At 36.3% G+C, this 22,562-nt stretch overlaps 1 protein-coding gene and 1 long non-coding RNA gene across 4 annotated transcripts in view; one reads left to right on the top strand and one right to left on the bottom strand.

Moving 5' to 3' along the window:
• LOC145943463 (lachesin) overlaps positions 1 to 22,562 on the top strand; it is a 227,146-nt gene that overhangs the window by 182,153 nt on the left and 22,431 nt on the right. For 2 of the 3 annotated variants that reach the window (XM_083050981.1, XM_083050990.1), the window contains 4 exons: positions 2,518 to 2,678; positions 14,653 to 14,838; positions 15,152 to 15,347; positions 16,048 to 16,176. In XM_083050981.1, coding sequence (XP_082907107.1) covers positions 2,518 to 2,678; positions 14,653 to 14,838; positions 15,152 to 15,347; positions 16,048 to 16,176 — 672 coding nt within the window. The remainder of the gene's footprint in view (positions 1 to 2,517; positions 2,679 to 14,652; positions 14,839 to 15,151; positions 15,348 to 16,047; positions 16,177 to 22,562) is intronic. The other variant, XM_083050998.1, reaches the window with a different exon arrangement.
• LOC145943517 (uncharacterized) overlaps positions 1 to 22,562 on the bottom strand; it is a 53,369-nt gene that overhangs the window by 11,880 nt on the left and 18,927 nt on the right. Inside the window, exons 3-4 of the long non-coding RNA XR_014426528.1 lie at positions 6,312 to 6,522; positions 6,168 to 6,209 (exon numbers count right to left, since the gene is read on the bottom strand). This is a non-coding gene — a long non-coding RNA (uncharacterized LOC145943517). The remainder of the gene's footprint in view (positions 1 to 6,167; positions 6,210 to 6,311; positions 6,523 to 22,562) is intronic.

Below are 22,562 nucleotides of genomic sequence, written 5' to 3'. Positions count from 1 at the left end.
TACTCTCAGTCGACTGGCCTTTTAAAATAACGTTCGCAATAATTGTTGACGATAATCGCCCGAAAAGCGACTATCACAGTTCCTCTGCTACATACCGTATATAAAAAATAATATAATCTATTGATATAATATCTTGATGAAAAAGAGAGAAAGAGAGAATTTTATCGTAAAATATATTACAATACAATTTACACATACATATATTGCAAAAATTTAGAGCATCGAAGAAGAGCGAAGATAGCGGAACTATTTTTAGTCACGTCTGTCACCACGAGAATGTCAGATAAATCGATCAGCAACTTTCATAAGACGCGTTTTTCCCACCTTCCATTTGGTCTCATAAAATTCACATAACCAAGTTACATTAGACGATACCAGCTACTGCCAGCCGTGAATTTAAATTCGATACGCGGAGGTTCTTCTCGCGCGAAAGAGACGGGCAAACTTTCCTCGTAAGTCAGTTTCTTTGTATCGTTCAGCAGACGTGCATCATATTGAATCTCTCTTTATCTTGAAACGCCTCTTTTGCAACCGCAATTACATAATAGACTATGATATATTACAACAATACTTCAGGTTTCTTTCGCAGACTAAACAAAACGCTCCATATAAAAAAAAATGTTAAAACATTAATATATCTGTATATAAACTTTTATTATTATAATATTGACAAATATATTTTCTGTCTTACAAATTTAGTCAAACTTTTACTTTTATTCTTTTTTAATAAATATTAATTTTAATAAATATATTATACACACACAATATTAATATCGTTATAACGGAATACTACAACTTATATATTTAATTTTTATAAAGGAGATTTAACAAATAAAGCTACATATTATTGATTTGTATAATATTGATTAATATTGGTTTACAAAAAAATCCTATTTGCAGGAATTATAGTTATTGAATTGCACGTGAAATGCTATATGGTGAAAATGTGCAAATTCGTTCAAAAGTAAGTACTAAAAATAACAGGGAGATTCAATTTCCAATATTAAATCCTGCTATAGCAGCGATTGTGTCCTTCGACACACACCGCGATGAAAAAAAATATAGTCGATAGAATTTCCATCACATAGCTTACCAATTTCCTGTATTGCCTTCGCTATTGTCGCTATTCGAAAATTCCCCGATCTTATTGCATTGAATATGAATCGTTATTCTTCTTTTTTATGAGATTGAGTAAAACACCATTTACGATTTAAAATGTGTGTATGTATTTAGATTATCGTCTTTTATGCAAGAATTTATAAATTAAACACAACTATAACAGAGAGAAAGAGTATCTAATTGATATATTAAATATCATGATTCAATAAATGACGAATGTTACAAAAACCTAAAATATTTGTCTATTACAAGTAATAAAGTAATTTTTATAATACATCAGCCGCATATTAGCCACGAGCTTTTTTTAAAAATATAGAAAAGGTGAGTAGAAAATAATTCCGAAAAAATGGCATACTATTTTACAAAACGTGCGACATTTTCGACAATTTCAGCGTATCGTTTACTGACGAAATATAGGTCCCGAGATAAAGTTTGCCTCGGAAAACTATTTCACGTGCGACAGGTGTTAATTCCGCGTTGATTACTTTTACATCGTAAACCGGCTAAATGTTATCGATTCGGATCGTTACCGCCTGCGAAATACATGTATCCGCAGTGGGGTCCCATTAACGAACTATTTCCATTCCACAAATTAATTTAGTGCCGCCACTGAATATGTTAACAGTGATTTGGTGAGATTGTACAGAGGAAATAACGATTTGCGTACTTGGCGACTTAAACTTCTCTTAAATAAATAAATGTATTGGGAGTCTCATACTTGTGTCTATATGTATAATATTATAATCGTTATTCTCTCTCTAATAATATTATTGTAAATGTCGCATTGTTGTATTAGTGAACATCAAATACGGATAAAAATAACATTGAAATTTTTCTTTCAGGATTTATAAATAGCTCGAAAGTGTGAAAAAAAATTGCCTCGAAAATTCCGTCGCCGATTCGTTTGTCAGTTTTAAGCGGTTTGCGAAAAATCCGCCGGTACTTAGGCATTCGCGCTGAGCGCGCGATAGTTTCTGTTATGAGATAGCTTGTATGGATGCTCCATAACGCCAAACTTTCTACAAAGGCCCGTTTTTTTCCATGAATATATAACGCGACATAAAATATCTCGCGTGTTCCGTGCGCAAGCGCCTCGGGATATTTTCGCGAAACTACTACGATTTTCCGATTGTTCTCTGTCAAAAATGCATGTCATTAATTTTAACGCCATACTAAAGTGAGATACTTAAGATGTGTGACACAGGTGTGTTTTAAATATATAATTAAACTAAATTTGTCTCCATTGCACCTCGAACATAATGTCGATATTCAACTTTCACTCGAATCTATTTTAGATGTGACATTATTTTTACTTGAAACTTTCAATAATCCGACAGAAGAAAATGGGAAACGTATTAAGAATCGAGTTGACGCGCAACTATCTGCCGTTTGTTTCAGTGACGGGGCTAGAGCCAGAGTTCGCGCACCCGCTGGAGAACGTAACGATCCCGCAGGGTCGAGACGCTACCTTCACCTGCGTGGTGAACAACCTCGGTGGATACCGGGTGAGTCCTTCCTCCTCCGCGAGCGGAGATCACTCTGGCAGCGTCAAGCCCCGGGTAACTATTTTACCATTAACCTGTGTCCGCCTGTAATGGACTACTACCTTATCTACTACCTACTACTACTAACTCTACTACTGTCACTACTACTACTATTATTACTACTACTGCACCACCTATATGCGCGCGTGCCTGCACTTCACAGCACTGCATTTAACTGCACTATACTGCCAGCTATGAAAAAAGAAATATATACTATATATACTACCACAGCCGCAGAGCAGCCACCATCACCAACCATCTCTGTGTATATGACATCCATTTTCATCTATCAGCTGGCGGTACCTATAGAGGTACCGCACGACTACGACGCAGGCAACTGAACTTTCATAGTCTCTTCACGTTCTCCTACCTCGTTCTCTTCGTTTACTTCGTTGGGAAATATCAGCAACTCGCGCCAAAGAAAGAGGAGACTTTACCGCGAGACTGTAAAGTTACTCACGCGAAATGGCTAATGATGCCTTCGCGCGTTAAAAGAATGCAACGTATCGTTATCCGTCATTATAATTCGATAGCTACATGCGTCTGCTCATTATTAAACTTAAGATGCTTTAAGCTTCACGGCTTTCTCGCCTTGTTCGTATCCGTATCACATCATCGGGATTATGCATCGTAATTTAACGCTGAAAGGGTATATATTCGTACTATCATGGTATCACACAGGTACGTTCGTGTATTGTGTTTCAAGAGAGAATTTCATATATTTTTTTTCCTAATACGTTAGGTTGATTTGAAACGCAAAGTAGATCGAACATTTATCGAGATCGATGTTATCAATATTAAAGCGTCGTCTAGCAAAGAAGGAATTTATTCGGATCGACCGATTGGTCTCCACCTTTGTCCTTTCTCTGAAAAGAATTCGAATCGCGAGAGATTCCCGAATAGATGCAGGAAAACTGATTCATCGTTGCAGCTATTGTTTTTTTTCTGGCAATAGCTTTCGGGCACATTGTGCCAGTCTCTGTTTCTATAGTTATATACGTTCCAGGAGACCACGTTCAATATTACTGACATGTTAGATTCTTTCGATTTCTCGCCATAAACGTCCGACGACAAACACATCGTGCATTAACTTGTTAAAATGTATATTAATTATTATTACTTATTATTATCTATCTTATATCGATAAAAATTTACGAAAAATCTTAATATTATCAGTAAAATTTAAATAACTTATTTTGTTAATCCTCTCATCAATCACGATTCAACGAAGAAAACTTGGAAAAATTTCAATCTTATTTTGCAAAAGTAACTATATTTTGTTATATAATATACGTAATATATACTTATTAGTTTTACAAAATATAGTAAAATCTTAAGACAAAGTTGTTGCTTCAAATTTGAAACTTTGTATATTTCTCATGTCATATAGCAATTATGTTATAGGTTTGCAAACTTATATCTTTGTCGTTCAACACAACTTTTATATTTATTCATGAAATACATGATTTTTTCTCATTACTTTTATAGCTCATAGTTAAAATAAATTGCTTGAAAAATTTGCTATTTACAAAAACTTTTTTCGAAATGCTCTATAGAGAATTATTCAGAGCCGCGTGTAATTACGTAACTTCCGCTTTACTACTTTCGGTAATAGCGATTCGCGCCAATGGAAGAAAGATTGATCAAGGTCGGCGTCACACGGTCTCGCTATATGTGTGGTGAAATTGATTTTGCGCGAGTACATATCGCTGATGTGGCGTATTAAGCGCTTTTCGGCTCCACTTGTTGAACCGATAACTTCCCGATAGCCGAGTGGTTCCCTCCCACCGTTGCCGCGGAGACATTTCGCCATGAAAAGAAATTTCGGCGCCGAGCGTCGCGCGTGCGCACGCGACCCTCTCCTAGATTTTAATTAAACTTGGCACTGTCAGAGTTTATAACTTGTTCGAAAATGCGATTACTTCCGGCAATGCGCTTGCCCGCGTTTCAACTTCTTTCTTACAACACAGTCGGACAATTCTCCGTCCGGTAGTTTACGCTCTTTTCTAATAAGGATCATTGCGACGAGGGTTTCATTTTCTTTTCTTCGTTCTTTCACATTATTAAGCATACAGAATTTTAAAAACAAGAGGAAAATTTTGAAAATTTTCAACAGATGCGTAATTAATTTTACAAGTGAATATTATTTCATAAATATTTTGAGAATGTATTTTAAGTTGAAATTGCTCAATTATTTATTTTGTCAAAATGTATCAAATTATTATTTGGCCTACAAATATCAAAAATTAAAATTTTTACGGAAAATTATTTATAACAGAAAATTATCGTTATTATATATATTGCAAATATAATAAATTTTTGTTGTAGAATTTATATTATAAGTAAATAGAATAATCTATAAATTACTTATAACGTACATACAATATATGTACGGTGACCATATTTTCTGAGAAAAAATAAAGAACAAACCTAAAAATTTTAAGGTTTTATTTTAACATATTTTTTAATCAATTTGCGATCAAAGTGGAGAACGGCGAACAAAAAAAAACGATAACTCTGTGACTATCAGAGTCTACATATTTTTATAGTTATAATAATATTTATTATATTTCAAACGCTAAGTACTAAATAGAAGACAAAATTGTAATATAAAGGACAAAATTGTAAAAATAAAAGACAAAATTGACTTTTCAAAAAATGAATAAATCTAAAAGACAGTTATTCGAAATAAAGGACTGTCCTCTATCCCTTTCTAAAAAAGGCATGTTAAGTCAATTCTCACAAGTATTGTTGTCTCTTCTCCGCGATACTGATTGGCTGCCTCGATTCGCGTTGTGCGTTATATTCGTAGCATCGAGAGACTGTCATCGCGAGGGTTAGCAGTTTGACAGTTTGTTCAAAATAAAATTAAATATAATAATATAATGTTTTAAACAATATTTTATAAAACTTTAAACTCGATTAATATTTTTGAGTTATCAGCTGATTTCTGTCAAAAAATATTAATCACGCATACAATATATTTACAACATATTACTATTTTAATTTTTACCATATTATTATTTTAAAATTTAATTAGCAAATTAACGCTTTATTAATATTTTTTGACAGAAATCAGCTGATAACTATCAAAAATATTAATTGAGTTTAAACTATATTATAACATATTATTTAAAACATATTATTTTATTTTATTTTATTTTGAACAAACTGTTAAACTACTAACCCTCGCGATGACAGTCTCTCGATGCTACGAATATAACGCATAATACGAATCGAAACAGTTAATCAGCATCGGAAAAGATGCAACAATACTTGCAAGAATCGATTTAACGAGCCTTTTTTAGAAAAGGATGTTATAATATTTTTAATTCGATTAATATTTTTGACAATTATTAGAGCTGATTTTTGTCAAAAAATATTAATCGCAGATAAGATATTTTAGTATTAGATAAGATATGTTACTATTTTAATATTTTCAATATTATATATACCCCCATTACCGCTATAGAAATATTATAAAATAAACAATTTCTCACTCACCGATACGTGCAATAGCGGAGTTGTAGTACACAGCACATTGATCTGAAAACAAAATATTCAAATTATGTATATACATATTTACATATGTGTGTGTCGAATATCTCATAATCAATGCAGTTTAGAAAAATGTTTTATTTTGCATACCTCACAGTTGTCCCGATGTCGCCCGATGCCTTCCCGGGCCTTCTCCTCCTTTCTTGGTCGACCGTCATTGCTTCTTCGAAGCATTCACGACACTCGCGAAAATACGAATAATTACGATTGCCCGACACTTTACACGGCACTCCCGACGCGCGAAACTTTACACGGCACTCCCGACACGACGCGTGAATCGCACTGTGTATCGCAATGCTATCTGTAACAAATAAAATACACACATATATTAGAATAATCTTATTATTTCGCATTATAACATATACAATATAAATATGTAAGCTAGAATTAACGATAGATATATCCACGGATCGCAACACATTCGCGCGCGCGAAAACAGATTAAGTTGGGTTATGTTGGCAAGAGATTTTGCATCGAATTTTTCGCGAAATATACGTTTTGAACAATTACGACTACATATTAACGTTGAAATTATGATATGCGATTGATAAATATTACAATACAAAGGTTAGAAATCGTTTCTAACGATTATGCTTACTAATTAATCACAACGGGACGCAGCTCCAACTGCCTGATACTCGCGGCGTTTCGGTAATGGCCGAAACATCGGCAACTTCATTCCAATAGCGCGCGCGATACTATATACATACATGACTTAATATTAATAATTAATTAAAACTCGAAGGAGATTCGTTCGAAAAGATATAGCTTTAGAAACAAAAAATATTAATCAAGAATAAGGTATTATAACATATTATTTACAACGTATTACTATTTTATAACTTTTACCATATTATTATTTTAAAATTTAATTAGCAACTTATAACATACACAATATAAATATAAATAGGTAAGCTAGAATATTTAATTAGCAGATTTTATTAATATTTTTTGACAAAAAAATCAGCTGATTAAGAGACATTGAGAGAGAGAATGTCTCTTTCTTCGCAATAATATTTTCTCTCTCGTATTCATAGAAATGCTTTCGAGATGTCTTGTGTATTTGAAGCTTGATTATTGTAAAAAATAATTAATTTGTTATATAATTAATTTGTTGTATAATAATTAATTTGGATAATTTGTCAGTGTATCTACCGAGCAATCACAACGTCTGATTAATGTCTAATATTACTACTGAAAAAAATTAATTGAAGCTCTACATGACATATATGATTAAAGCGTCAGCTGATTAAAGCGTTAATTTACTAATTAATTTTTAAAATAATGTTATAAAAATTAAAATAATATAATATGTATTAAATAATAGGTTATATAATACTTTAAACACTAAAATTAATAATTTTGACAGTTATCAGCTGATTTCTGTCAAAAAATATTAATCGAGAATAAGATATTATAACATATTATTTACAACATATTACTATTTTAATTTTTTAACATATTATTATTTTAAAATTTAATTAGCAAATTAACGCTCTAATCAGCTAATTTCTGTGAAAAAAATTAATCGAGTTTAAACAAACTTCATATATATATTTTTTTTAATATCATTTTTTTTAACAAAACCGAAGAATGGCGCGCGCGTAGCGCGCGTTTGTGTTGTTCTAATAAAATATAAAAACAGATGGTCACCGTAAATATATGAAATGTTAAAGGAAGACTATCAAAACGAAATAATTGTTTCAAATAAAATAAATAACAAAATTCTTTTATTACAACGTGAAATTCTCAAAATACAACTCTCGAAGATATTAATATTAAAACATTCTATTTTGTAGTCTCTGAGAAATATTATGATTCCGATATCCCTTTAATCCGACATCTCTTTATCTAATCTTTCATTAAAAAAAAATATTTTTTTTAAATACTAGGAATATGACGATGGTGGAATTTTGTCTATTGATAGCGTGTGTAGTTATCGTAAAAAATACAATTGCTGCCGGACTATTTTAACGCCGTGCATCATGCACGACAATACATTTGCGAGATACATTCGCTATTTACTTCATTTTCAATCATTAAGAAAAATTTTCAAATAAATATACATAGATATTTACAGATATCACTTTTATTCGCATCCAAAGATCGTACGTGTGTTAGTATTAATCTAAATCCCCCTCCTCCCTTCCCGCGTGTATTTCCCTATTCTCGAATATGATCGCGATACAGAAGAGCTCAAGCAGACTTTGAAGACGGCTTCTCCGTCGAACTGAATTTCACTCTTCATTGATTTGAATGAGAATCGACAGGGCGACGACGTTCAAATCGACATTAACGAGCGCCGAGACATTGCTTACAACTTGAATGCTCTGTGCTCTAAACGGATCTCGCGAAACGGGCAATGTGAGCCCGTGCCTATAGCAAGGATGTTCAGACCTAGTATCCAGCTTTTTCGCTTGTTAGATTTAAGCTTTGATGCTTAATGGCACCCGCTGGAAAACCAAGGACTGTAGTTCAATGATTGTCCCAGGCAACAGCATCCACCATTATTTCTGATAATGATAATTTATTCAAGCAAACTTATATCTATATATTGCAGAAAATACTTAAAATATGGACAGTATCAGAAATAATTTTGTATAACAATTTGTCGTGTTGAGATTTTATTATTTCTATTATATACATATATAAGCTGCATTTTTGAAAGAAATTATCTTAATAAATTATTTTAACGCGGGAGGTCATATTCGATAATATTTTGTATAGAAAAGATGTATGAATTCTGTTGCCTCGATAGATGACAGTATACTTGAAATTCTGTGAAGACGAGAAGTTTCGAAAGATATTTCAGAACAGGAATGATGGGCATGAATCAACACAGATTGTAAAATCGATAATATGATATATAAATATATAAAAACATAATAATAATTATCTCCTATAATTTTATCAAATACAATTTTATAATCTCACAAGTTTATAACTTTAATCTCACTTTTATAATGTATTCATAAACACATGCAAAATATAATTAAATCAAATATTTCATCTTATGAATTTTGATTAACTGATTTCTTTGACTTATTAAAAGTATTTTTTACTTTTATCGAAATTGTTTATCATTATATTTAACAAAATATTACAGACATCTCTGATTCTGGTTGAGGATTCAATTTGTGAATATTAAACGAAGACGAAAAATTATTATAACAAAAACTATATATAAAATAACTTTTATTCAAATATCTTGCGATTTACTGCGATGACATCTTTTCATAGTGGATGACAATCGTTTCTGTCATTGCACGAATTTTCCGAAATCGACGTAAAACTGAAAAACATTCCGTGTTCCTGCCGTACCTGTCTCTCTTTCTCCTTCTCCCTTCGATATGAAAACATTCAGGTTCACAACGGCTTGTCCACGAATGCACAATTTCTATTTGCACATGTGTCTGTTTACAATGCATAAACGCACTTGAGATTTGAATGTTCGTGCGAGATGAAATATGGTGTAAGTTGCATTGGAGAAGGATTGAGATGTTTCGGAAGTGTTATGCGCCCCTGAGTAATTGCCGAATACGAAGGGCGAAATCGTGCTAAATACGTATTGTTCTTAGCGTGTCACTGAATTCCTGTCTATATGCGAGAGGCATGCCAATGATGCATGAATATATAATAATGGAGAGTATATACGAGGTTGCATGAGCATGTTTTTAACAATAAGCATTAATCTAGAGAGATGAACGAAATATGTAACTTGATATTAGAATTTAGATATCAGAGAGGCGATAGGTCAATCAGGCGTTTTAGCAGCGACAATAAATAAATCTAGCGATTCAATTAGAATAACGAAATCTCCTCTTTTCGTACGATTATCGTCGAAGTTATGTGTGTATGTCTTACATATCAACTGTGTCGAATATATTATATTTTTTAATAATTGGTAGAAAATATGTATAACATGTAGAACATGTTCTGTGATATTAACAAATCTATGTACGAAAATCGCAATATCTATGCGACTTTTTATAGATATATATATATATATATATATATTCTCATCGGACAAGTTTAATGTTAAATGCGACTGTCTGATCTCATTTACATCTTTCGATTATTGCGTAACTTGCGAAGCGAATAATCTTAAGCTCTATACTAGATGTGTACATGGCGGAGGAGACTAACGCGTTTTATTTCATGTCACCCGGTACGTCCTCTGAGAGTACGCTAGAACGAGTAATCTCGTCCGAAACGTGCGTGTCACGCGGATCGGTTAATCGTTCGAATTCCGCACACGCGGCTGCGCGGATGAGTGCGTTTCGCTGTACCGTCGAGCGTGCCGCGATGCTCGGAGTCGCGTCGCGTCGCGTCGCGTCGCGCGTCGTGCTCCCTGCCATAAATTCTAACATTTAACTCCCGCCGTTATCGCGTTCTCGGGCGCTGCGTTCGAATTTTGCACGATATCCTGAAATAAAATAATGTATAATAAACAATTGCATTCGTATGTATTCGCGTTACACGGAATTTAACTCTATATAGGTTCTCCTATATAGTTTCTAATTTAATCTTTCCTCTATAAGAATTTTATTGAAAAATGTTTCTCTCTTCTCTTCATTTCTTTTCTTCATGTTTATTGATCACTGCATAAAATTAGATGTAAATTATCAAAATAAATTTTAGTGCGAAGACTAACGCAGCGTTCGTATAACGCCTATATATTTACGAATTAACCCTTTCAAGAGAAATATAAGCTGTAAATTATCTCAGAATAAATTATTTCAAAAAAATATATATATTTCAACTGTCATTATATAGAGTATGATAATATTCTCATTCTGGTGAAATATATTTTTAAAAGCCAACAAACATCGAGAAAAAAAGAAAAAGTCTTTTATTGTTAAACTATCCCAAATTATATAGAAAAATTCTCTCAATTTCTTTTATCTCAAATAGAAAAAGTACAATTTTCTACAAATATAATAATAAAAAAAGTCATTTTGAAAGGGTTAAAGTCGTCGCATTGAGCGAGAACGGAAAGCAAAGGAGAACGAAAGGGAGAAACGACTGTGCACAAAAACTACAAAATAGTACACGAGCTTCTAGAATTTCGACCGTGAAGCGATGATAGTATGGAAAGGGCTATAGTATGCGAAGACAAAGTTGTTCTACAGTGCATCGCAACGGCAACAAGAGTGGAAGAAAAGCAAAGCGGAACTTTTAATTAGCGAGTTTATCCATTTATTCTACACGCCGCTGAAAAAAAAGGAACAACCGTTACCTTAGATCAGCCAGCCGGACAAAGGTCGAGAAAATAAAAACTTAGGAACGAGTTGCGCTATGTAAGTGGGTGACGGTGTTGGAAAGCGAAGAAGAATAAAACGCGAGAGATGAGAAGGGATAAAGAGAGGGTGAGCTTCGAGAAGAAGGGGCTCTGAAGAGGCGCGGAGGAGATGGCGGGAAATAAACGAGGTGTGGTAGACTGGACCGAGGCTCCCGATCCCACAATGCGCCACAATGGAGCGCCGACGATGGTTTTGCATATGAAAGAGGGCCGAGAATGGAGGGAACGCGGCGCCAAAGGCGGGGAGATAGAAAGGGGAGGAATAGGTGTACGTAACGCGATATTATATCGGACTAGGGAGGTTACCCACTCTCTCTCGCCCTCACTTTCTCATCCCCGAATCTCTTTACGTCTATCTATCCGTCTGTTCCGTTACCTGCCGCGAGTTCCTTCGCGGTTTCTCCTCCTACATTCTTAAAGGACCATAAAGATCGGTGTAGGGGGAAAGGGCTGTAAAGCGAAAGTATCCGGAAAAGAGAAACTGCATTAGGTAAGGAGGGCGTTTTTGCGTTAAAATAGAGGCTCGTTTCCATACGATGGCATGGCGCACCCTTCTCTTCATCGTCTCTCCCCCTATATTTCCTTCTTCCTGTCTTAAATCCTCTATGCCTTCTTCATTATACTGCAAATTCGCGATTCATTCTCGATGGAAAAGAAATGTACGCGAGATGCTTCATGTTTTGAAGAGGAAAAACGACAATTTTCGTACAAGATTTTCCTTTTTGGGAACGCAGCGAAATCGCCCGACTTTTGAGTTTTGACTTTCGGATGCGCGATTTGGAAGAAGCGACGTATTGTGCCGCGCTTACGCTTCGTTGTCGTCGCCGGTGCTTTACGCGACCTTATCCCGTTCGCGTTGCTATGGATACGTTCTCTCGCTTCCAACCGATTTTGATATCGGGTATTCGCCAGGAGTCTCTGTCACAGGATTCTGTGAAATAAGGACTCCGCGAGGAAACTGTTTTCTAATCGATTTTGCTTGGCAATAAATATCTGGGGATAAATATCTTTTTCCTTCGCAGTTTCGCGTTTTGACTGCTATTTCATACTAATATTTTTCGGCTATATCTCCCCCGTATACATCAACTATAAATAAATTTTATAAATTATAAGTTTTATAAAATGTAATATATTTTTTTATCTTTTATCTTTTTATATGCTTTTCTAAAATATACTACCTCTCTCTCTTTATTTTTAATTTTAAGGAACAATCTTAAATCGTGTATCGTTTCGCGCATGTTTCTAGTGCTTCCTCCTCTTTCTTTCGATCTACGACAATTAATCATCGAATGAGTTGACGATAATGTAACATAAACGTCGAAAGAGTTGCGAGCATCTATCGCCGGCTGACTTTTCCGCATCCTCTTTTTTGAGAGGGTGGTTTGCCACCTCCGGAAGATCGCTGGGCGCACCGAAAGAGAGAATGGGGTCGCACTTATATATTCCGGCATAATATATTATAAGTGAAGGCACTCACAGGGCCGTCACTACCAAACACTCGCACCCTCTCGCATCCCAGATCCCATTCCTTCCTCCCGTATAACCGCCCCTCTTCATCTCTCGGCGTCTGCCCTCTATACATTTCGCTCGCGGGTTATCGATAAGAACCGCGGAACTCCTTTGTCGGTTGATAGATAGCCTTTCAGAGCGATGCGAGGTCAGATATTCGACATGGTACGGGTTCAATTTCATGCCAATAATATCTGTGCAGAGGGAGACGAATAGGCCAGAGAACAGGGGAGGGAGGGGATGAATATTCGCGATACGCCACGCTGCAGTTTCCTCTACCAGAATACCTTCGACGAGGATGCGAGGCGGATTTATGACTAATACGTGTTAACCGGTCACAATTGCGTTTCCTCCCTCCTTCTTCCCTCTCTCCGCGCCCTTTCTCCTTTCTTCATTATATTCTAATCCGGAAAAGAATGGGTTTAATTAATGGCGTATATCAGCGACGAACTGCAATAACCAGTGAGAGTTCAATTTAGCGTTGATGATACGAAGGATTGCGAGCGAAAACGCGGTAACCCACATTCGGAATAGTCACGATAGTTATTTCAGAAGTAATATAACTTGCAGAACATTTACGGGAGCGTGAAAAGAACCTCGAAATTATATCAATACGGGAGAAAGAGGAATACGAACGAAATATATATATTTCTTTGGTTGATTATTTTCATCCCTTTTACTATTTTTATACCTAATATGAAGCTCGCTCGAGTTTGATGTAAACATAATGTTACATCCTGTGAGAGCTGAACTTTGGTACTAAACCGTTATCTTTTGCGACCGTTATCTATCTTTATTTTTCTGAAACGTTCCGCGGGTTATCGTGCTCTTGCTCGCGGAATTCTTCATATTTACACAGCGGCAGACCATCGTGGCGCGCAACGGTACAGTTTTCTTGTCGAGCTATGCGACGGAAAAGCCGAAGCAGACTTTGCCATAAAGAGAAGGTTCTTTTGTAGAATACACTTACGGCTTTTGATGCCTGCCTTCGAGATGATGTATACGAATATTTCATTCATTCGCGAACAGAGAATACGCGTCCCGTATTTATATGTCTTATTCTACGCACAGCGGCAAAGGTACGTCATCTCGTAATCGAGTTCACATTTGAATCGAACAGGAAGCTTAAGATATTGTACTTGCGAATATTTTAGAAGTAACCGACGTATAGAGAAAATAAAAAAAGAAGGTACGAAAGTGCTTTAAATTAATAGGAAGTTCGATATTTCTATTACATCGATATACAGAGTAATTTTCGAACTATGTTCAGTAATTAACTTTTTCAGTATTTATATCTAGCACAATTAAAGCCAATCAAATGTCATTTTCGTTTACACATTTTACATCAAGAATCGGGTTTTTATCTTAAAAAAAGTGATTCTAGAAATTGTATGCCAAAATCTGATACTGAAAGAGTTGATTAAAATACAAGAGAGCGAAAACTATAAGAAAATCTAGGACGATAGGCAAAATATTTCACGAGATAGACGCTGATTAGATTTGCTACGAAGAAAGAAATCGTTAATTAACGAGTTACGCATAGCGATGAGATTAGGCAGGCTTTTGCGACTCAGCATGAAAAAATTCCGCTGTATCTAAGAAATGGGTTTGTGAGGCCAGGTGGCATGGATCAAAGCGGACACCAAGGCGATCCTGGCGATTCACGAACACGTGATCACGAACAACGCCCGTCTGCAGGTGACCCACAGAGACACCAACACGTGGACGTTAATCATTCGCACAACACGTCGAGAAGATCGCGGGATTTATATGTGCCAGATTAACACGGACCCCATGAAGAGTCAGGTACATAATATCCTCCTTGTATAAAAAAGTAAACCGTTGTAAAGTTTATTTTGTAGGAAAGAATATAATTTCATAAATTTTAAGACTACATACTTTAAGTACAAAAAAATAGATATTAACAATTTAAATATCGAGAAATTCTATAAATTTTGCAAAAGTCACTTCAATTTCATTAATTTCTAATTATGATACCCGTAAATTTTCCGCTTTAATTTGATCCGTGCTTCCTTTGCATATTTTGTGACACTCTCTATTTTCTTTTCACCATATACACACGCATATGTAATAATTTATTATCTTCATGCATTTGCAGAGCGCGTTTTTGGAGGTGGTAATACCGCCAGACATAATCTCGGAAGAGACTTCGAACGACATGATGGTACCCGAGGGAGGTTCCGCGAAACTGGTGTGCAAAGCGCGCGGTTATCCCAAGCCTGACATTGTGTGGAAACGAGAAGACGGCGCCGAAATCATTTCGCGGACCGGCCTTTCCGGCGGCAAGACAAAACGTAAGGGACTACAAATTTTATTTCGCGTCAGTCGGTCTCTATCTCTCTTCTCTCTTGGGAACGATATGCAATATTTTTCCGAACAGATTTTTTACTGAAAGCGCAATTGTCGATACAATTAAAATGGATTCCCGTCGGAATAGTCACAGTTGTATGTCACAAAAAGATGGAATTTAATCGGCGACCATCGTTTACATCGATAATATATTTAAATCATTCATTTTTAAACTTTTTACAAGATTATCATCTTATTATTAATCTTAAATAATCATAAATCTTAATTAAGAAATTTTTTTCATCTTAATTAAGAAATTTTTTTCATCTTTGACATATATCTTATTTTTTGCTCACAATTCAAAGAAAATGTTGAAATAGGTACTTAGACAATATATTCCTATTTTTTTTCCGAAATTAGTTCCAATAATAAATCATATTTAATACCGCGAATTTACTCTTGCATAATCGAAACTTGTCACTTCTATAATAAATTAATTTGGAAATAGATATAGATTTAATTTTTAAAAAATTTATATTAATTTGATAACACGCGCACGATGAATTTCCACGTTGACATTTCTGCGTCTGCATGAATATAAGTTTAAACTGTTAAGCCGATCAAGTACAAGTATTAACGTTGTACATTTTGATTACGTGTAACGAGCTAACTTCTGAAACCATTCCTTGTGCTTGCATATTGCAGTACCTACTGCAGGAGGCGAAACGCTGACTTTGTCGAAAGTAACGAGGGGCGAGATGGGCACCTACCTGTGCATCGCTAGCAACGGAGTCCCTCCGTCAGTCAGCAAACGAATGATGCTGCACGTGCATTGTAAGTAATACATCTATTATTATTAAGTACATCTATTATTCTAACAAACACACGCGGGTTCCATCCGCAAAGGATATTTTTTCGTATCACAAATATAAAGTTTCGACATCTTTCGTCGATAATTTTGCAGTAAAATAGTAACGCCAAGGCAAGATTTGCTAAAACATTCAAATGTTACAAACGCTATTAATACGTGAAAAATAACAGAGGGACCGCGCAATTTCTCGCGTCAACTCGGCACAAAGGGTACATTAAAATTTATAAAGCAAATATTGCGAACGCTTTGTAACAAATTACAAAGCAAGCTGCATAAAAAATCTCGCGCGAGCTTTACAGATTAAAATTTATAAATCTACAGCTGTGTTCAATAAAGTCATGTATGTTTCATGAAATATCATTAGCACAAGCTTTCAGCTAATCTTTAATTAATATGCTCACCCATCCACAACTGACTTATCTCTTACAGAATCTTTTATTAACTAAAAAGAAAAACTAAATATAAATATTGGATATGTAAAACATCTTATGAATAAAAATCATTACGGCAACATTTTTGCGGAATATTTTAACGAGTATTAATTAATTAAATTCCTATGATTATTAATTTATTTCACAGTTAATGTGAAATAAATAATTCGTATTACATTAAATCCGAATAATAATCAAGTATTTCATTAAATAAATAATACGAGCTATTTACAAAAGCAATCTTTTAAAACTTGATAAATTTGTGCCACCGTTGAAAGCTTTCTCGTTAATACCGTTGACTAATCACGCGTCAATCCGCGAAAGACGGTCGTAAGACAAAAATAGAACGAGCGTGTTCGCGAAGAATAGTAGTCGAGATTCTTTTTTTTTACTGGCCGTAGTATAGCGTCACAATTTCTCGAGCTCCAGAATGTTTCCTCGAGCAATCGTCCGAGAGGTGTAAACCCCGCGAACTGTCGGCAGTAGCCTTATCCGCACGAGACATACTTCTCGGTGTAAAACGAGAAGCGTCTCGAAGGGGGTGAATATAAGGCGTCGCGACAACGACGAAGAAAAGCGTCGGTTGTAGCCGACGAGATAGCCATCGTCACCTTCTCTTGCATAATTTCACTGTAGCAAAGGCAAGAGGGACCGAGGGTCTTTCTTTCGTAAAAAGGGAGCCGAGACGGCGAATGACGAGGACCACGGCTGAGAATGGGAAAGGAAGGAAAAAAGACCAAAGAGTAAAATACTGCTTAAATAAAAGCGCGTGACGGCGACAAGAGTGAAGGGAAGACTTTACAGGATGATGGAGAGTGTCGGGAAGGGGCGCGAGATAATAAAATTACACTTGCGACGATGGTACAACACATCCGCGTTTATTTCCCCGCCGTAAAAGAGAGACGGTTAGCGAGAAGACGATGCGCACAATAAGACTACATTCAGATTGCGCGAAGAAGGTAAATAAAGATACTTGCGAAAACATCCTTGTATTAAAGGAATGTTGTAAACTTAATTTCTGGAAGATCATTTTTTTATGGGATCGATTTGGTTATCTGTCTTTTGTATTATAAAAGTTACTTTCTTAAAACACAAAGAAAATCAAGCATAATATCATGGAACATAAAATATAAACAAATAAATATATATTTCTCTTGAAGTTTGTGAAAAAAAAACAGAATCCAAGTTCTCCGACTTATTTAAAGAAAATTTTATCGCAATAATAGCGATGATATGATAATATGAGAAACACATATTCATATAATTTTACATAATATAAAATCAGAATAACTATTGTAATTGTATCGATACGATTGCAGCAATCAATAATCAAGTAGAGTTAGAACTGAGAATATTTTATATGAACGAGAAATTGGATTTTAAAATAAATTCTCATATATGAAGAAACTGTATACTCGTTAAAAGAGCGTAAAAGAGAGACGAGCACAGCAAGAAGTAGCTTCATCGTGGGGGAAGCGTGGTGTGACGATAGCGAGTTAAGTCGCCTGGTTACGACCGACTCGACCGTATCTTAAATCCTAGTGAGGGGAGGTAATTTTCCTCCGTCGGAAATTGGATGTACCTATGTACGTACGTATACGTTCATTGTGCACGATTTCACACCTGCCCTCGGGCATCCCGGCGATAAGATCGGCTCGAGCGCGCGGGATAATCGAGTTTCTCATTGAAATACGTCATAGATGAAGCCGCGTCGAGCTATTGCCGCGAAATTCGCCCAACCAGCAGTGGCCCATAGTATTATACAACACCCATAGGTATTGTAGGTAACGCAAAGGGGGTGGCAAAGTTCATTCGGGGATATGGAACTGCCCGTGGCAGACGGCCGATTACTTCAAACGATCGCGTGATACGAACGCCAAAGCGCCCAAGTTCCTTTGGAAGTGCGGAAGAATGCCCGGAATCATCGGCGAATGCCGTTCGCGTGCGATTATGCGATCGCAACTTTGTCGTCGACATATCAATGTGCAAATACTTTCAATGTCTCATCATTTTTGTTTCTCTGAAATGTGTTTTGTTTTATTTATCTTGACACTCTCAATAAAATTTTGCGTTACTAATTATACTAGGGTTGTTCAGAAAATAATGCCCCACATTTTTTCTCAGAAACTATTTATTTAATAGGTTTGAAATTTATACACAATATACATGGGGATGTTTCCTCTTTACATATATTATTTTTCAACATAATCTCCATCAACTTTTACAGCCTTATGCCAGCACGATATAAGTGCATGTTTGCCTTTAGTATCAATTCTTGTTTTTGTTCACGTAGCCATGTCCTTACTGCTTAAATCGCGCCCTCGTCATCCTCAAATCTTGTACCGCAGAGATATTTTCGTTATATCTTTAAGTGGTCCAAAAAGAGATATTCCAGAAATCGAAAGGAGCCAGATCGGAAATATAGGATGAATAAGGGAGCATAATTTAGCGATTGATTCTAATATTTAATTTTTTGGACCACTTAAAGATACACTTCGCGAGACGAGGTTTGGAAAATAACGAGGGCGCGATTTAAGCAAGGCTAGAAGTTGATGGAGATTATATTGAAAAATAATATATGTAAAGAGGAAACATCCCCATGTATATTATGTATAAATTTCAAACCTATTAAATAAATAGTTTCTGAGAAAAAACATGTGGGGCATTATTTTCTGAATAACCCTAATAAAACTCTATCGTAAGTCTGATATTTAATAGAAATATAATTGAGTTTACTTGTATAATATAAATATAAAATATATATCTCTTATCGCAGCCACCGTAGAAACGTTAATATCAATATTAATCATAAATAGTTAGTAATTTCAGAGTAAGTAAAATTGCGACTCACGCCCGCTCGTCATCGGCATCCACGCGACGACAGAATGAAAGTTCCTTTCTAGTTAAGGACTCGAAAAAGAGAGAGACCGAGCCCTGATCTAATCATTGCAAGATGTGACAAGCTGAACTTTACTCTGAAACTTTAAACACCCCGCCGTCCGTTCCGGTTTTAACTTAGTCCCAACATTTTAACTTCTCCGTTACATCTCTCGCGACTTTCTCTCTCTCTCTCTCCCCCCGTTTGCGACTTTTCCACGGAACTCGGACGCGTAATTACGCGTTGGATAAATATCATTGTACACGAGAGAACAGGACCGCTGGGAAAAGCGACGCGACATGCCGCAACACAATACCGGAAATAACGTAACGCCGCGGAGTCTAGACACGGTGGTGTCTTAACGCCCGGTTCTTAACAAAGAACCATTACGCCAGCCCCGTAGAAAAGGATCGAGCGTTATCTCATCACCGCAGAAATATCGGACGCTGGGTCTTTTGCGCGAAGTCGAGAGAATATCTCGTCTCTATATCGCGGATCGCGTGAGTTTCCCACCCACCCCAAGTCGTACACGGGCTAAGTTGCCCGCTCTGGTTGACCCGGAAATACAATAACAAGCCTCTCTAACGTTTATAAGTTGACTTTACGTCGGGTCGCCATTGGTTCGTTTTAAGTAGACTTAATATCGCTACGGTTACTATCTCGGGATTACACACACACACACACACACACATACATGTATTGCCGGCGTGTATTTCCGTTATAATGACAAAAATATTGTTTACGCGGATTGTCGTCGTGTTGATAAATTATCGGATAATTTTATTACTCTTCTTACGTATAATATAATACTCATCTAATTCCCCGTAATTAATCGTTTGCTTAAGCGAGTAGCGGGTTTTTGCATGCTAAAGATAAACTCTTGTAATTTTTGCTGCTCGTTAAAATACTCTGGATCAGAGAAAATGTGGTATATAGCGTATAATAAATTAAGAGCTATTAATTAAACAACTCAACTTTTCTCTGTCGTCAAATATCTAATTTTTCTCTCTTGAAAAGTGACACAGATTTTACCTTACAGCTCGACGGCAAAGATTTACCGCAGCGAATATTACTTTTTAAGCATCGTTCAACTCGATCGTGTTGCGAATCGATACGGGAACCATCTATTTAGAGGGGATTTCGCGCGATATCGAGAATCACGCGTTGCGTAATGCATTAAATTATTACGCCGCATTAAATTGTTACACCGCATTAGATTGGAGTATGAACGCGACGAATGCAATTTCACGCCACAGACCGCATTATAAGCGCTTTGAGGGCCGCTCGCTTCGCTTAATTAGCAGAGGCGCCGAAAGAAATTAGCCTGCTTGCCCATACTTATTTGCAAGCTCGATTGTGCTCCGCGGTCGACCCTCTGTTTCTGTCCTTCACCTCAGATCGATCGGCCGTCCATTTCGCAACACAGATATTCGCAAACTTATTTGATTTGATTGATGTTCCAACAGTTTATTTTGGCATAGCTATATTTATCGATGATACCGCATCGTGAACTTGCACACGTTACTGCATACATAAACAGGATACTCTCGAAAATATTCTTCGCTAAACATATTCTGCAGTCTGTGTCGATAAATCTATATCACATAAATCTTCGAAATTCTTAAAAGTATATAAATACATGATAAACTTGTCGATCAAACTGATTTTTCTTTAATAGAAATTTAATTTAACGCTGAAATCAGCGCATTGAAAAGATCTCATTTATATTTCCATATATCATTAGAAAGAAAAAGTTTAGTAAAAGAATCTATGAAGATAATTCTGAGATACATAATTTATGTACATAACAATTTAAAGAATTTAATAATAAAAAATCATATTTATTTACAGAAAGCTATCGATTGTATGTATCGAGGACTCGGATATATTTTTATCGCTAGGAATATTTTTTTTTACGTTGGAGGACGTGTTTATCAATAAACAGTTGGCACGCGGAATGCGCAGGGAGAATTTGCATCTCGTGCAATTGCTTGGTGGCGAAATGTCCAACGCCGACATGTCGAAACGTATTTGCGTTTCGCGCCGAGTTTCGAGTCCGCGGGACTCATTCACAATTAAGAGTAATGTCGAGCGATCTCGCTGTTTGTTATCCGAGCAAACGCGTCGCCTATCGTCACGTACCAGGTTAAACGTTACACGAAGAATTCCCAGCGCGAATATTCATCACTATATATACGCCGCGTGGTGCGAAATCAGTGCTGTTGCGGACGGATCGAAAGTTTGCGCGTAAATCTGCCGGAGGATCACGGGGACGGATTTGTGCGAAACACGTCCGGCAAATCGAAACAATTAAAACACGCTCTCTCGCTCTCTCTTTCCCCCAGTCGCGGCCAGAAGGGATTCATAAATCAATTCTCGCGGTATAACGCGCGGTTGTGCTTAGGGGAGAAAACGTGATTCAATTCAGCGCATAATTGTTTTGCCCCGGAATTGCCGAGAATCCGCGCGTTCGAATTAACGCGCCAAGTGCCCCCCGTTGTTGATGCTGTTGTTGTTGTGTTTCGCGTTTTGATAATTCGTAGCCGCACTTTCTCTCCGCTCATTCGCGTTTTATAATATAACTGATAATTGTTAATTATTCATAATCGCCTCACGATTGTTAATATCCGCGATCGTATCGCTGGATTTCTGTCTGGCGAAACCGTCGTTCCTTGTTCAAACAGCGCGCGAAACAATGCACTTTTCTGTGAAAATCGCAACATCGAAATTACCGGATTTTTACACCAGGGGATGTCGATATATCTGACTTATGGCTATTCTCTGCGCGCCGTCCTTGCGACGCTCTTGTATATATTCCCTTTTCTCATATAAAAGTGTCGTCTCGGTGCTACCCCGGGATCTTCGGTGTGCACAAGCGCGGCGCGAACGCATATATTTCCCAAGCGGCGCACGAGATAAAGAGTCGACCAAAGACTCGACGAACAAACGGCCAGTTTATCTCGCGCCATCATCTTAATTTTCTGTTATCACACGTGCGTATATCGTCACCTGCCTGTTAATATTGCCGATTTAATCTTTA

This window comes from Prenolepis imparis, unplaced genomic scaffold (genome assembly GCF_030444845.1).
Source record: "Prenolepis imparis isolate NDT839.2.m4 unplaced genomic scaffold, iyPreImpa1.0 SCAF_1, whole genome shotgun sequence".
Lineage (NCBI taxonomy): Eukaryota > Metazoa > Arthropoda > Insecta > Hymenoptera > Formicidae > Prenolepis > Prenolepis imparis.
The sequence above is the reverse complement of the archived record's forward strand: the minus strand, read 5'-3'. Positions and strand labels throughout refer to the sequence as shown.